We start from the raw sequence: 14,323 nt of genomic DNA, 5'->3' as shown, positions 1-14,323 counted from the left end.
AAAAAGGTTAAGGGACTAAAAGTGAGGACAAAAAAAAAGTTAAAGGACTAAAAATAAAGAATCTTAAAATTTAAAGACTAAAAAGAGAGTAATCCATATTTTATCCAATGAAAAATAATAGTGTCTAATATGCTAATTCTTGTATTGTTGACCAAAGAAAGGAGGAATGAAAGAAGGAAAGATGAATGAAGAATGAGAGAAAGAAATAAAATGATTGGTGTGAAAAATCCAAAGACAAGTTTGTTGTGTTTAACTATTTAATGAATGACAGAATATGAATAAATGAATATTATTCCATCAGAGTTAAATATTTTAAAATGCATATTATGGGTGGATCAAGTTAGGTGACTTATTTGGTGATCTAAGTAGTAAATTGATTGAACTTATCTTAAGTTAACATTAAGTAAAGATTTAGGACATTGGTAGGCCTTTTTATTGTAGGAAGCAATGAGTCAAACTTGACTTGAAGTGTTTTTCTCAAATTAGATCTAAAAAATTAATGCAATTTAATACTTCTTATTTTCTTTGGATTTGTGACACGCGTTATTTTATCTTATGTTTGTGAAATCATAAGACTTCTTTCAATTTTGTTACTAACATATTGGTGTATTTGACAAACCTCTCATTTATCATTGCTACAACCCATTGTTGGTAGATTTCTTGTATATAAACTTGTCATCTTTTCAATCAAGGGTAATGCAACAAAGGGTTACTTGCCTCCTAAATGCACAACCACTAGTTGACTTGAGCTTATACCTTTAGGATGTTTCTTTTCCAAATTCTTTCAGCTAGGGGAAACACTAGATCACTAGTAGTTTGCTATCAAGTCCTTTAAATTTCATGAATATATTGACTCAAACCTCCATGGAAGAACCCATTCAATTTCAAGAAAAATTATTGAATATAAACACTCAATACAAGAACCCTAACTTAGCTTTTAAGGGAAAGACAACAAACCTAATGCCAATGATAAAAGAATAGCCACATAATAAGTCCATCCAAGCATTTAATAGACATGTTAGCATGTTAGTAACGAAATTGGATAGAGTATGACGTTCTCACAAATATTATTAGCGTTTGTAATCTTAAAAGACTAATTTGATACAAAATAAAGATAATCGACTAGAAAAAATTGTGTCTTATGTAATTAGTCTGTCTAGGCATTTAACATACACACCAACATGTTAGCAACAAAATTGGACAAAGTCTAACGAAATTTTAAAATTAATTAATATTTGTAAACATATCGAACAATTTCGATATAAAAAAAAGTTAAGGGTCTAAATTGAAACAAATTAAAGAAAAATATCAATAATACTAATGTTGTTGATGAGCTCTTAAGGGAGATTAAATTTATAAATAACTTAAATGCATGAGCACAACTTTCTAGAAGAAATAACTTATTTTGAATTTTAACCTACTCCACATTTAATAAGAGATATCGTTATTCTCGACATTCTCTCACGTCATCAATCATGAATGTCACCCATGAAGCTTGAATATGATTAGGAATGTTATGTAGAAAGTAGAGAATCAAGTAAGTAACTTTTGCAAATACTTAACATGTATATTCATGACAAAGTTAATCTTAACTAGATTGAGTAGTAATTACTTTCTCCTACCTATAAAAAAAAGGTGTTGATGCATAATTTACAAATGTGTGAGCACAACTTTCTAGAAGAAATAACTTATTCTGAATCTTAACCTACTCCACATTTAATAAGAGATATAGTTATTCTTGACATTCTCTCACATCATCAACCACGAATGTCACTCATGAAGATTGAATATGATTGAGAATGTCGTCATGTAGGAAGTAGAGAATCAAGCTAATAACTTTTGGAAACACCTGATATGTATAGTCACGACAAAGTTGGTCTTAATTAGATTGAGTAGCAATTACCTTCTACTTATAAATAAAAGGTGTTGGCAAATAACTCACAAATGCATAAGCATAACTTTCTAGAAGAAATAACTTATTTTGATTTTAACCTATTCCTCGTTTAATAAGAGATATCCTTATTCTCAACATTCTCTCACATCATCAACCACGAATGTCACTCATGAAGCTTGAATATGATTAGGAATGTCATCATATAGAAAGTAGAGAATCAAGCTAGTAACTCTTGGAAAAACCTAACATGCATAGTCACGACAAAGTTGGTCTTAATTAGATTGAGTAGCAATTACCTTCTACCTATAAATAAAAGGTGTTGGCAAATAACTCACAAATGCGTAAGCATAACTTTCTAGAAGAAATAACTTATTTTGATTTTAACCTATTCCTCGTTTAATAAGAGATATCCTTATTCTCAACATTCTCTCACATCATCAACCACGAATGTCACTCATGAAGCTTGAATATGATTAGGAATGTCATCATATAGAAAGTAGAGAATCAAGCTAGTAACTCTAGGAAAAACCTAACATGCATAGTCACGACAAAGTTGGTCTTAATTAGATTGAGTAGCAATTACCTTCTACTTATAAATAAAAGGTGTTGGCAAATAACTCACAAATGCGTAAGCATGACTTTCTAGAAGAAATAACTTATTTTGATTTTAACCTATTCCTCGTTTAATAAGAGATATCCTTATTCTCAACATTCTCTTACATCATCAACCACGAATGTCACTCATGAAGCTTGAATATGATTAGGAATGTCATCATATAGAAAGTAGAGAATCATGCTAGTAACTCTTGGAAAAACCTAACATGCATAGTCACGACAAAGTTGGTCTTAATTAGATTGAGTAGCAATTACCTTCTACCTATAAATAAAAGGTGTTGGCAAATAACTCACAAATGCGTAAGCATAACTTTCTAGAAGAAATAACTTATTTTGATTTTAACCTATTCCTCGTTTAATAAGAGATATCCTTATTCTCAACATTCTCTCACATCATCAACCACGAATGTCACTCATGAAGCTTGAATATGATTAGGAATGTCATCATATAGAAAGTAGAGAATCAAGCTAGTAACTCTTGGAAAAACCTAACATGCATAGTCACGACAAAGTTGGTCTTAATTAGATTGAGTAGCAATTACCATCTACTAATAAATAAATGACGTTGGCAAATAACTCACAAATGCATGAGCATAACTTTCTAGAAGAAATAACTTACTTTGAATTTTAATATACTCCACATTTAATAAGAGATATCGTTATTCTTGACATTCTTTCACATTATCAACCACAAATGTCACTCATGAAGCTTGAATATGATCAGGATTGTCGTCATGTAAAAACTAGAGAATCAAGCTAGTAACTTTTGCGAACACTTGACATGCATATAATCACGACAAAGTTGATCTTAATTAAATTGAGTAGCAATTACCTTCTCTTACTTATGAATAAAAAGTGTTGGCAACACCCGTAAATGCCTTAAGTATCCCATACTCTTTAGTGAATAACAAAATAAAAAGAACAAGTAAAAGTGATTACCCTCACTTTCTTTATGATGTTTTGGCTAATTTAGATAAATTTCTCAAGAAGCATGTATAGGAGAAGAAATGAAAAGATAAGATATATATTTTTTTAATTATATGCATAAGCTTTTAAAGAAAATAAATGAAAAAACTTCAAAAAAATAGTTGCATTTTAAACTTGTGAAATAAGCTTGATTTATTTTATATATTTTAGAATAAATTATTGACAGCCATGAAGTTTTGTGAGATTGCACAAAATTCTCCTTTTTCTTTTTACTGCTACACTAACACTATTAATTGTTTAAAAATATTACATTATGTTATCCTATAAGAAAGATTGTTGTAAATGTTAATATATATATATATATATATATATATATATATATATATATATATATTATAAATCTCACAAAACCTTAAAAAATGTCATTGTGTCAGTGTAATTTATTATCTGTTTTATTATTTTTATAATTACTTTTGAAGAATGTTATCCAAACTAAATATTTGTGTCTTTTCTTTTCTTTATTTTTTATACAATAAAATTATTAAAATTTGAACATATAATTCTATATAAATTATCTCAATCATTTGCTACTAAACCAATTTTACTGTGAAAAAAAAACTAGCACACCAAAAATCCTATTTTTTTTCTTTTCTTCCATATATCTACTTATATATGACAAACAAATGAAACAGTAGTCATATTCTTTTTTTTTTAAAAAATAAATAAATTTGTCAGACTATGTATTTCAAAGTGTACTTTGAAATACCTTCGTTGAAAACAATTTAGGTTAAGTTGCAGACAACTTATATATCGCCTTGATCTAGATATTACTCATTAATTATTGTTCTATTAAGATCAGGACACTCCATTAATCATATTAATATTGTCAAATGCTAAAAATTTATTAATTCTTCTTTTCTAAATATATTTTGATCATTCCTTTAATACTTTTTTTTATTTGACACTCAATTAGTTCTTCTATGGGATTAGTTCATTTTATAGTAAACTAGTCGATTTATCCGCATAATGCATGACTGTTATTTCTAATTACTGATGATTTTAATCAAACTTGAAAATCATTCCTAAATATAATAACAATATTTTTGAATTTTTTAAAATAAAAAACACAATTTTTGAGAATTTTCAGTAACCGAAATTAACAAAAACATATAAACAGAGGGTGTTGAATTTAACAAGTTATTTTTAGCGACCGAAAGAGATTATTCCACAATAGCAGTTACATAAGAAACATATCCCCTTTCCACATGATGTTTGGATTTCCTACATAGTTCATTATTAAAAATATTTTCAAGATAGCCATTAATACTATGGAATTGAAATAAAAAAAATAAATATTCTTTATTTGCATGGATAAAAGGGGAGTAATTCTATGCAAAACTTCTTTGCTCTGCTCTAATAATAAGAGAAGATAAGAGATAAAAAATAAACAAATATTAAGGCAATCAAAGGGCGTATAGTTTTAAATAAATTGAATACTGGTTATTAATACTATGAAATTGAAAAATAAACAAATAAATATTATTTAATTATTTGCATGAATACTTGAAAAGTTACCTGATTTATTTCAAAGTTTGGGCGAGATTTACAGGTAAAAAAGTGGAAAAATGCTATACAAAACTCTCTCGCTTGAATAATAAAATATTAGTATTTATAATTTTGGTTTCATGACTATACCTGGATCGAATCCCAAATTTTAATTAAAGACTTATACCAACAATTTTTGTATTCCTTTATTACAATTTGTATCATTTTATATGACCCACAGTACATAATGAACACAAGAAAGAGTTTACATAAATATATACACTAATTACCATAATTGATTTTCTCTCTTTTTCCATTTCATTCACCATTATATTCCTCCAAACAAAAATCTTAATAAAAGAGAATTTCTCAAACTGTTACCATCAAGAGAATATCTGGCTTTTCACCGTCAAGAGAAATCATGATAGCAAAATTCACTGCTCAAAAAACAAACAAATAAAAAATTAATTAGAATATACTCATTTTATTTAAAAATTTATTAATTTTTATAATAATTATTTTGAGTATAAAAAATATGCACTATTAACTTAAATTTTTTTACACCATCACCTAATTAAAAGTCACTTAATATAATTTTTAAGATAATTACTATAAAAATTGATAAATTTATTATAAATTCATGAATTGTGGTTAATAACGTTAAAATTTTAATAAGTTATTTTCTCATAATTTTTAATTTATGGAAAATATAATATTTTTAATTATTATATATTCTTAATGTCAATATTTTTAAGCTATCGATAAATTAGAATTTTTGTTTAAAAAAAATATTATAAAAGCAAATGAGTTTACCATATTGCCATTAATAATGAATAATAATATAAAAACTATGTCTTACCTTTAAAATAAAGGTTTAATTGAAAAAATAATCTCCCTAATTATTCCAACTCTTAGATCAGTCTTTCTATATTTTAATTCATTCTTAGAGTTTTTTTTTCAAATGGATAATTTGAATCCTCATTATTAGAATTAGACATAAAAAAATGTTAACAGACACATGTTATTATGTAATTGATAGTTGAACATATTATTAATTAGACTATAACAAGTGATTGTTAATATTTTTTTAAACGGTCAACATTTAATTTTAGCATATTGGAAAAAAAATAGAAAGATTATTTTTCAATTAAGCCTAAAATAAATTGAAATTTATAATTTCAAATTGATAAAATCATCTAAATCAGCGGGTTCAACAGAATATAAGCTGTTGTGAATTCTGACATCGGTTGTTACTCATAAAAAAATTAAATTCAAATTTAATGATATGCATAGTAATTAAATTTTTATAAATAGAATAAAAACAAGATGAAGTCATCTTTGTTTACATCAAAAGAGACACGTGTCCACTTTTCTCTCTCCACTCCCTCTCTCTAGCTCTGGTTTATATTAACCCTACCCTACCCACTGTGAGACAGGGGAAGAGCTCTGCTCTCAGTTCTCTCTTTCCGTCTTAGTTTCTGTGCTTTTCCAAATTTTGGAATTGAATTTTGGAGTCCCTCTATCAAAGGGGTCTTCTTTTTTGCAATCTCTCTCATCCGGGTAATAATCCTTTTGTGCTTATCTCCCTCCTCCAGACTGGTATTCTTCTCTCTTCTTCTCCATTTGTTACCATTTCTTGTGCATTTCTCATTCTTTGAAGCTTCTTCCCTGTTCAAATTTTCTGACTGTTTGGGTGTTTCAATCGTGGGTGTGGCCATTCAAGGTACTCTGATCATGCCTTTTTAATTTTTTGATTTTTTTTGCACCCTATTGTACTTGTGTCATTTTTCTTGAATTTGGGTTTGCATGCATTGTTTGATCATTGAAAAAGGTTCGATCTTTGCCTAAAAATCTTGTCTTTTTTGGGAGGGGTTGTTTTGTTTGTTTTTGCGTTTTGATATTTGATGTTGAGATGATGTAGTCCATGGATGATAGTTGATAGATGCCTTTGTCCATTTGACATGCATGGTTGAAATTGTGTATGACTGTGATCTAGTTGACCAAATTCATGTATAAGTTTATTTGACCAAATGAGGGTTCTTTGTTAATTAATTAATAAGCATGACTTTAATGCGTTATTTTTTATTTAATAACGCGTAATAACGCGTAATTGAAGGCGTTTTTTTGTCAAAATTGATATTCATGGTTTACAATCCTTCTTTCTCCTTTACTTTTGGATTCATGTGTTGGCATTTGTGTATCAGTATCTGCTATTCAGGCTTGCGGTTCAAACTGTTCAATTAACGATTAAAATAGTCATAAATATTCCGTATATTCACGTGAAGCATTTATAATTATTCTCCTTAAAAAATATCCAAAATTCGTTTTAGTTTCTGCAAAAAAAATTTCCATTTTTCGTCATGCTAAAATTAAATTGTGTTACTTTTTAAGCTGATCCGTTAGCCAATTAGAGTATGACACGTGTTAAAACCTACCCCCTTTCTCCCTTTTCAATCCACGACTTAAACCCCTCTCTCTATTCTTTCTTTCTCCGCCGATACCCTTTCCCTGAACCAGCACCATGCCCTCGTCGTCCTCTCTCCGTCGCCGTCTTCACCAGCTATCGCCGTCGATCACCCCACCGCAACGGAGCATGGCTGTTGGAGACCACACCACGCCGCTTCTGGATTCCTTCAAAAGGGGGGTTTGGGAGTGACGAACCAGAAGGAGAAAGAGTTGTTGTTGGGGGATAGGGGTGGTGGGGACGAGGAGGGTTTGGGTCTGAATTTGGTTCCTTCCAAATCAATTCTCTCAACAACAACCCAATTCCATTCCAAAACCGTTATTGTTCCCACAAACGAGCGAAACCCTATCCCATACGGTCGCAGAAGAAGAGACCCTCCGCCTTCCAATGCATCACGGTGGCCCCGATCTCATCGTCGACGATGGGGGTGACACCACTAGATCACGCGGTGTTCCTCGATCCAGCTCCCTTCGACAATGTGAAGAACAGACTCGTCGGGGCCGACAATGCTTGTCTTGATTTATGTCAAAAGGGTTTGTCAGGGTTTTTTTTTTATATAAAAAATGTCTGATTTATTTATGTTTAGTGGGTTTTGGTGTTGACAATGAATTTTGTTCTGAAAAGGGGGAAAAGTTGTTGCCTTTTTGTGTTTGATTTTAATGGAAGGATAAGGCATATCATGTTGCTGTGGTTTTTTTAAATTTGAATACAACAGGATAAGGCATAGGTTAAATTTGAATTTAGTATGTGGTTTGTTAATTGTAGATAATGATAGATCATGTTGTTAGCTTTACTGGTCTGTTACAATTTCTTTTACTGATAAAGCCTCACAATTTGAATTCTTGCAATGCCTATATAGAGGCACATGTACCTCTTATCTCTGGATCAATAAAATACGATTTTCATTAGATATATTGTTTGGTTGGTGTGGATTGTGAAGTGCTGAAATGAGTTGATAATGTTTGTTTTGTTGTGTTTCACGGTGTGTATGTGCTCTTATGATGGTTGAAGTGATATGGAGTCTATAGATTTTATGTTGCAGCTTCATTAGATACCAATTTTGGTGAATTTTTCTTGATAACTTGTTCTTGGATTTTTGTCTTGGGTGTTGGTGAAGATGGCTATGGGTGGCCAAAATTTTGATACTGGTGTTATTATTGTGGGACTGATAGTGATATATTCTGCTTGAAAAGTGTAAAGAATGCACTTGAAGGTGGTAGTGCTAGGGTGGTCCCATGGTGGCTGTAATTTAAAAAAAATTTCCAACAATTGGTGGTGGTTTTTAACCCCAATAAATTGTGTTTTGATTTTTTAAAGTTTTTTCTGCAATTTTTGGCTGTTTTTAACCTCCAGAAATTGCATTTTAAAATTCAAAATAAAAATATGCCACATAGGTTTGGATTCGTCCAGACCTAACTCTGGGCCAAAAAGTCACAATATAATTTTGCAAGGACGAAAAACGGACAAAATTTTTTGTAGGGACTACAAACAAACTTTAGTATTTTGCAGGGACGAAAAACATATTTTAGCCTTTTTATTATTATGAGTTTTGGAATAAGGTTTCTTGGTTTTGCTAGGTTGTCCTGTAGTTGGAGCTATGGCAGTTGAGGTTGTGGGATTTGAGATGGTTCAAGGGCCAGTGGAGAATGGTGCTAAAGAAGACAAATCTATTTCAGAAAAAACTGAAAATGGGAAATTGGAACAAGACACAGGAGTTGCTGAGCCAACAAAATTTGGGTCACATGGAGATGAATCTGCTAAACCAGAAGCAAATGTTGTTTCAGATGCCAATGTCCCCAAAGATGCAGTTGACGATTGGCCTGCGCCAAGGCAGATACATTCTTTTTATTTTGTTAGGTTCCGGCCTTATGATGATCCCAACATTAAAGCAAAACTTGAGAAGTATGATAAAGAGATTAGCCAGGAAAATCAAGCACGAATTCAGGTCACTGATGCTTTAAGGGCAAAAAGGGTGAGTTAGGAATACTTGGCCATGATTGCTTGCTAACATTTTTTGCTGTTCTTGATGGAGTTGAAAATGGGAAGAGAATCATAGGAGGGAATTACATGATCCTGTTCTCTTCATTGTCATTTTCAACTTTGTCAAGCAATGTCTTTGTTAGGTTTGGCATGTTTGATCCCCTAAGCATAATGGCTCTGGATACAAGTTATGATTTTTATATTTATTATTATAGTTATCTAATTAGTTATCAAGTGCTATAGTTTTTTGTTTTGTCATCATGTCTGTTATTGTCATTATTGTTTTAATTTGCTCACTTTATTCTCTCAATATTCCAGTTCAATTGAATGCTTTGGATGCAAATTTATCTGATTTTTATATTTATTATAGCTGTCATCTAATTAGTTATCAAGTGCTATATTTTTTCTCTGTGTCATCAAATTTGTTGTTGTCGTTATTGTTTTAATTTGCTCTCTTTATTCTCTCAAGATTCCAGTTCAGTTAAGTTGTCGTTTAGCTTGTTGTTGTCATTATTGTTTTAATTTGGTCACTTTGGCCCTTCAGTATTCCAGTTCAGTTAAATTTTTAAGTTGATGAGATGCGTTTGCTGTCATTATTGTTTTAATTTGCTCACTTTTGTCTCTCGATATTCCAATTCAATTGAATGCATTGGATACAACGTTATCTGATTTTTATATTTGTTATAGTTGTTATCTAATTTGTTATTGGGCATTATATTTGTTCTTGTTGTTGTGACGTAGTGTTTGTTGTTGGTGTTATTATTTTAATGTACTCACTTTTGACCCTCAATATTCCAGTTCCAGTTGAATTGTTGTGCTGTTGTTAAATACCAGAAAGCTGTTTTTGTTCAAATGGGAAATATGATTTTTTAGTACATGGACTTTCTTTTATCTGAAAATTTATCTGATGGAGATTGGCATATCACTTAACAATTAGCTGTCATTCTAGTGTTCTACTTTATAATATGGATTGACAAGACATGACGCAATAGGCTCCATTTTTGCTGACATGTAATGCAATTGCAATATTGCATATTTGATCTTTATGCAGACAGAACGAGCAGGGTGTATTTCTCAGATTAAGTCTCTAAAAGGTGACAATAGGCAATTTCAGAGCATTGTTGATGAAAAAATTAAAGAGATTGAACCTCTGCAGCAGGCACTGGGCAAGCTGCGTACTGCAAATAATGCTGGTCGGGGTGTTGGATTATGCTCATCTGAGGAGGAGCTTAACAATCTTGTATGTCTGAGTCCAAGTTCTTTTTAATGCAGACTTCATCACTTAGTCTATGATCTTTTTAATCTGAACACTACTCTCATACACTTTTGAGGGATGCAGATTAATAGCTTGCACTACCGCATACAACATGAAAGCATTCCGTTTGCTGAAGAAAAACAAATCCTTCGAGAAATTAAACAGCTAGAGGGGACAAGGGAGAAGGTTATTGCTAATGCTGCCATGAGAGCCAAAGTACAAGATTCTATGGGGCAGAAAGAAGCCATTCAAGATCAGGTTAAGGTAAGATAGGCTTGTTTCTATTTTTGCTACTAAGGTTTTGTTAAGTGTTCTGAATTTGTAATTGTGTGTTGTGTAAAACATTCTTTGACAAATTATATTCCATTGCAGCTTATAGGTGGTGATTTGGATGGAGTCAAAAAGGAGAGGCAAGCAATCCGGTCCAAAATCAAGCAACTTGAAGATACAGTAAAAGCCTTAGACAAGGATATTCAGTCTTTACAGGATGAACTAGGAGCTGTTACTGAAAAGAGGGAAAAAGCTTATGAGAGCATTCAGCAGCAAAGAAAACAACGCGATCAGGGGGTGTGTTTTCCTTTCTTGTGACACACATGCACGCATTTTATTTTTATAAATCCTATTCTTAACATGTGATCCTAAGCTATATACTCTTCTTCTGATCCAAATTTATGTTGATCTATTTAAAGCTCCTCTTCAGTCTTCTTTTCTGCTGCTTCAGAAGGGAATCATTGGCATGCTATTGAGTGTTTTATTCATTTGTTTTTCAAATTTGCTGTCTTTTATAGTTTTCTGATTTTCCAATGCTGAATAAATTCTGAACTTGAATTGATATTAATTTGTTCAGAACTCCTACTTCTACCAAAGTCGTACAATTTTGAACAAAGCACGGGAGCTTGCTGCAAAGAAAGATATTAATGCGATTGAGGAACTGGCACAAACTGAGGTTTGTCTACAGTCTTTGTTTTGCAGTTTACTTTATCCTTCTGATCACTCTTTGCTGGTTTTCTTAATTAAGCTTGGTTGTGGTTGCTATCCTTTTTGTGGATTCCAGGTTGAGAAAGCTATGTCACTCTGGAACAGTGACAAATCCTTTAGGGATGACTATGAGAAAAGACTTTTGCCATCACTGGACATGCGACAATTATGTAGGGATGGACGGATGAGGAACCCAGATGAAAAGCCACTGCTGGAAGAACCGAAACCTGCCGAAACTGATACATTGCCGAAAAGCAGTGTAAAACAGCCAAAGGAGGAGGAGCCTAAATCATCTCCACCAGAAACTGTGCCTGAGCAGAAGATTCAGAAAGAAACCAAAAAGAAAGGAAAAGATTTGAAATCCAATCTGAACAAGGTTTTAGAAGACACTGATGAATATGAATTTGAATTGCCAAAGGTGAATAAGGAGCCTCCGATTGATCCAGAAAAGCTGAAGGAGATGAAAAGAGAAGAGGAAATCGCGAAAGCGAAGCAGGCTTTGGAAAGGAAGAAAAAACAAGCGGAGAAAGCTGCAGCCAAAGCAGCTACCAGAGCACAAAAGGAAGCTGAGAAGAAGCTCAAGGTAATTGTTTGTATTGTTTTTGAGTTTAATTGTCATATGCATATTTAGTGTAAACATTTTTACACCGTCAACCAATAAGTAATCATAAGTTTCTTAATATAAAAGCTAACAAGCTTGCAATATATGGAAATCTGTGATTGAATTAAATTCATTGTTTTTCGTGAACATGTCATGCGAATACAGAATTAGGTATTGAAATTTGCTCATGATTTATTTTAGGTACGTGAGAAGAAAGCGAAGAAGGTGGCTGGTGGCACTGGAGCTGTTCCAAGTCCTGAGGAACCAGCAAATGAAGCTGTGGAGGTTGCTGAACAGAAGACCGATGATAGCATGGAAGCCTCAGCTCCGGCGAAGGAGAAGGTCCCAAAGGAGAGCAGTGTTAAGTTCAGGAATCGAGCCAAAGCACTGAAAGGCCCCGACACTATCCCAAAAGCTATTATGAAGAGGAAAAGGTCTAACTACGACGACTGGATATGGATTGCATCTTGTGTTTTTCTTGTCCTGTCTGCGTTGGTGTTTGCATACATTATTCTTTCTTGAAAAAGCTTGGATCTTGAAGGAGCTGTGAACCAATTTTCTGTGGGTGGCTTGGCTAGGTTCTGCAGAGTAAGTAATTGTCTTCTATATCAGTCCTATTGGGGCATTTTCTCTCTCTTTCCTTTTTGTCTTTTGGTAGCTAATCATCAGGGAAATGGCGCGGTGATATACTTGAAAACTTTGTGCTGAGATATTCTATATGTTTTAGTTTTGATAATATAGACAAAATTTTTATGTAAATGATTATGAAACGTGGTGAAAATTGGGGTTGGTGGATGGTTAGTTGGAATAAGTTCAACATGCATTTGGATGCTTTCACTTCGTAACTTTAGAAATGCTACTTGCCAACTCGGAGTCTCCTTAGTATATGTAGTAAGTTTAAAATTAGTTTTGGGTATTGGAGAAAAAGCTGTTCATTTTTTACTATGGTTGTTTATTTATTTTATCTGATGAATTTGAGTTTTAGAAATTCGATTCAATGAATTTTGAAAACATGATATTTTATAATTTTTAATAATTATATTTTTTAAAAGTGTTCTAAAATATGTTATTTTACTTTAATTTTATAATTTAATTATTTATGTAATACTAAGATATGTTAAATTTGAGATGGCTTTTATATATTATTGGGTTTTGGGTTGATTGGATTTGAATTTAAATAAATAATCTTGAATTGGATAAGTATAAAGGGAAATTGATTCTATTATGTTATATAAAAAAACCTTACTTTAAAATTTGTTCGAAAAGTTATAAAAAAAAGAAAAAAATTGTTCAAAAAGTGGTGTTTGAAATGTTTATATTTTCAAATTTAAATGGGCATTAAGGGGATATACAGATAGAAAATGGGCTTTGGGGACTATAGTTTCTGAAAATTGTGGGCTAATAAATAGTTGGCAATTGAGTTCTGCACCTCCCTTATTGCATCCTGCACCTTCCAGTTTTTGAAAAACCCCAACATACCCCTTCAATCTTCTTTTGATCCTTTAATTTCCTTCTTCTTCTGCTTTCTTCCGCAGTCAGCTCAAGTCTAAACCCTCCCCTTCTATGTTCTTCTCTTCTCCAACTAAACTATTCTTCGACTCAACTCCACTCTTCTTGGAATTGGGGGTTTTTCGTAAGCACAATAATAATTTCCAAAATTCCTTTTTAGAATATACAAAATACACTTTTCGGAATGGTCTTTCGATGAGTAAAAATGCTTGAACGATCTTTTCATAAGCAATCTTTGTAAAAGGGAAGGGGGAAGAAAAGAGAAGAGAAGGGTGAACCTTTACGAAAAGAGGAAGGAGGATAAGGGGGCCGGGGAAGGAGGAGTTGTCCCGAGAGGAATGGGTGTTGTTGATGTGGGTGTGTTGTCAAAGGGATGCCATCGCAGGTTGAGAGAAGGGAGAAGGAAGGTTTTAGGGTTAGGAGATGGGAGGTCAAAATTTCATCAAGGGTATTATGGTATTTTTATTGAATAGTAGGAGGTGCAGGATACACATAGGAAGGTGCAGGATTCAAGTCCTTTGTTTCTTACATCCTATATTTTGCTTCTAGCTCTCC

At 32.2% G+C, this 14,323-nt stretch overlaps 1 protein-coding gene across 4 annotated transcripts; it reads left to right on the top strand.

Moving 5' to 3' along the window:
* The first annotated feature begins 6,407 nt into the window (after nt 1-6,407).
* Nucleotides 6,408-13,018, top strand: LOC100793963 (proton pump-interactor 1). 4 transcript variants are annotated; one of them, XM_006582105.4, is made up of 8 exons: nt 6,408-6,541; nt 9,023-9,417; nt 10,477-10,665; nt 10,765-10,944; nt 11,053-11,247; nt 11,528-11,626; nt 11,735-12,241; nt 12,461-13,018. In XM_006582105.4, the coding sequence occupies exons 2-8, from the start codon at nt 9,043-9,045 to the stop codon at nt 12,779-12,781; spliced, it is 1,866 nt and encodes a 621-aa protein (XP_006582168.1). In that variant the 5' UTR covers nt 6,408-6,541; nt 9,023-9,042; the 3' UTR covers nt 12,782-13,018. The 4 variants fall into 4 exon arrangements, with proteins under 4 accessions (XP_006582168.1, XP_006582167.1, XP_006582166.1 ...); XM_006582104.3 differs by having other exon boundaries at nt 6,421-6,704; XM_006582103.3 differs by having other exon boundaries at nt 6,439-6,580.
* Nucleotides 13,019-14,323: the final 1,305 nt, after the last annotated feature.

Source organism: Glycine max, chromosome 6, assembly GCF_000004515.6.
Source record: "Glycine max cultivar Williams 82 chromosome 6, Glycine_max_v4.0, whole genome shotgun sequence".
NCBI classification, from domain to species: Eukaryota; Viridiplantae; Streptophyta; class Magnoliopsida; order Fabales; family Fabaceae; genus Glycine; species Glycine max.
The sequence above is the reverse complement of the archived record's forward strand: the minus strand, read 5'-3'. Positions and strand labels throughout refer to the sequence as shown.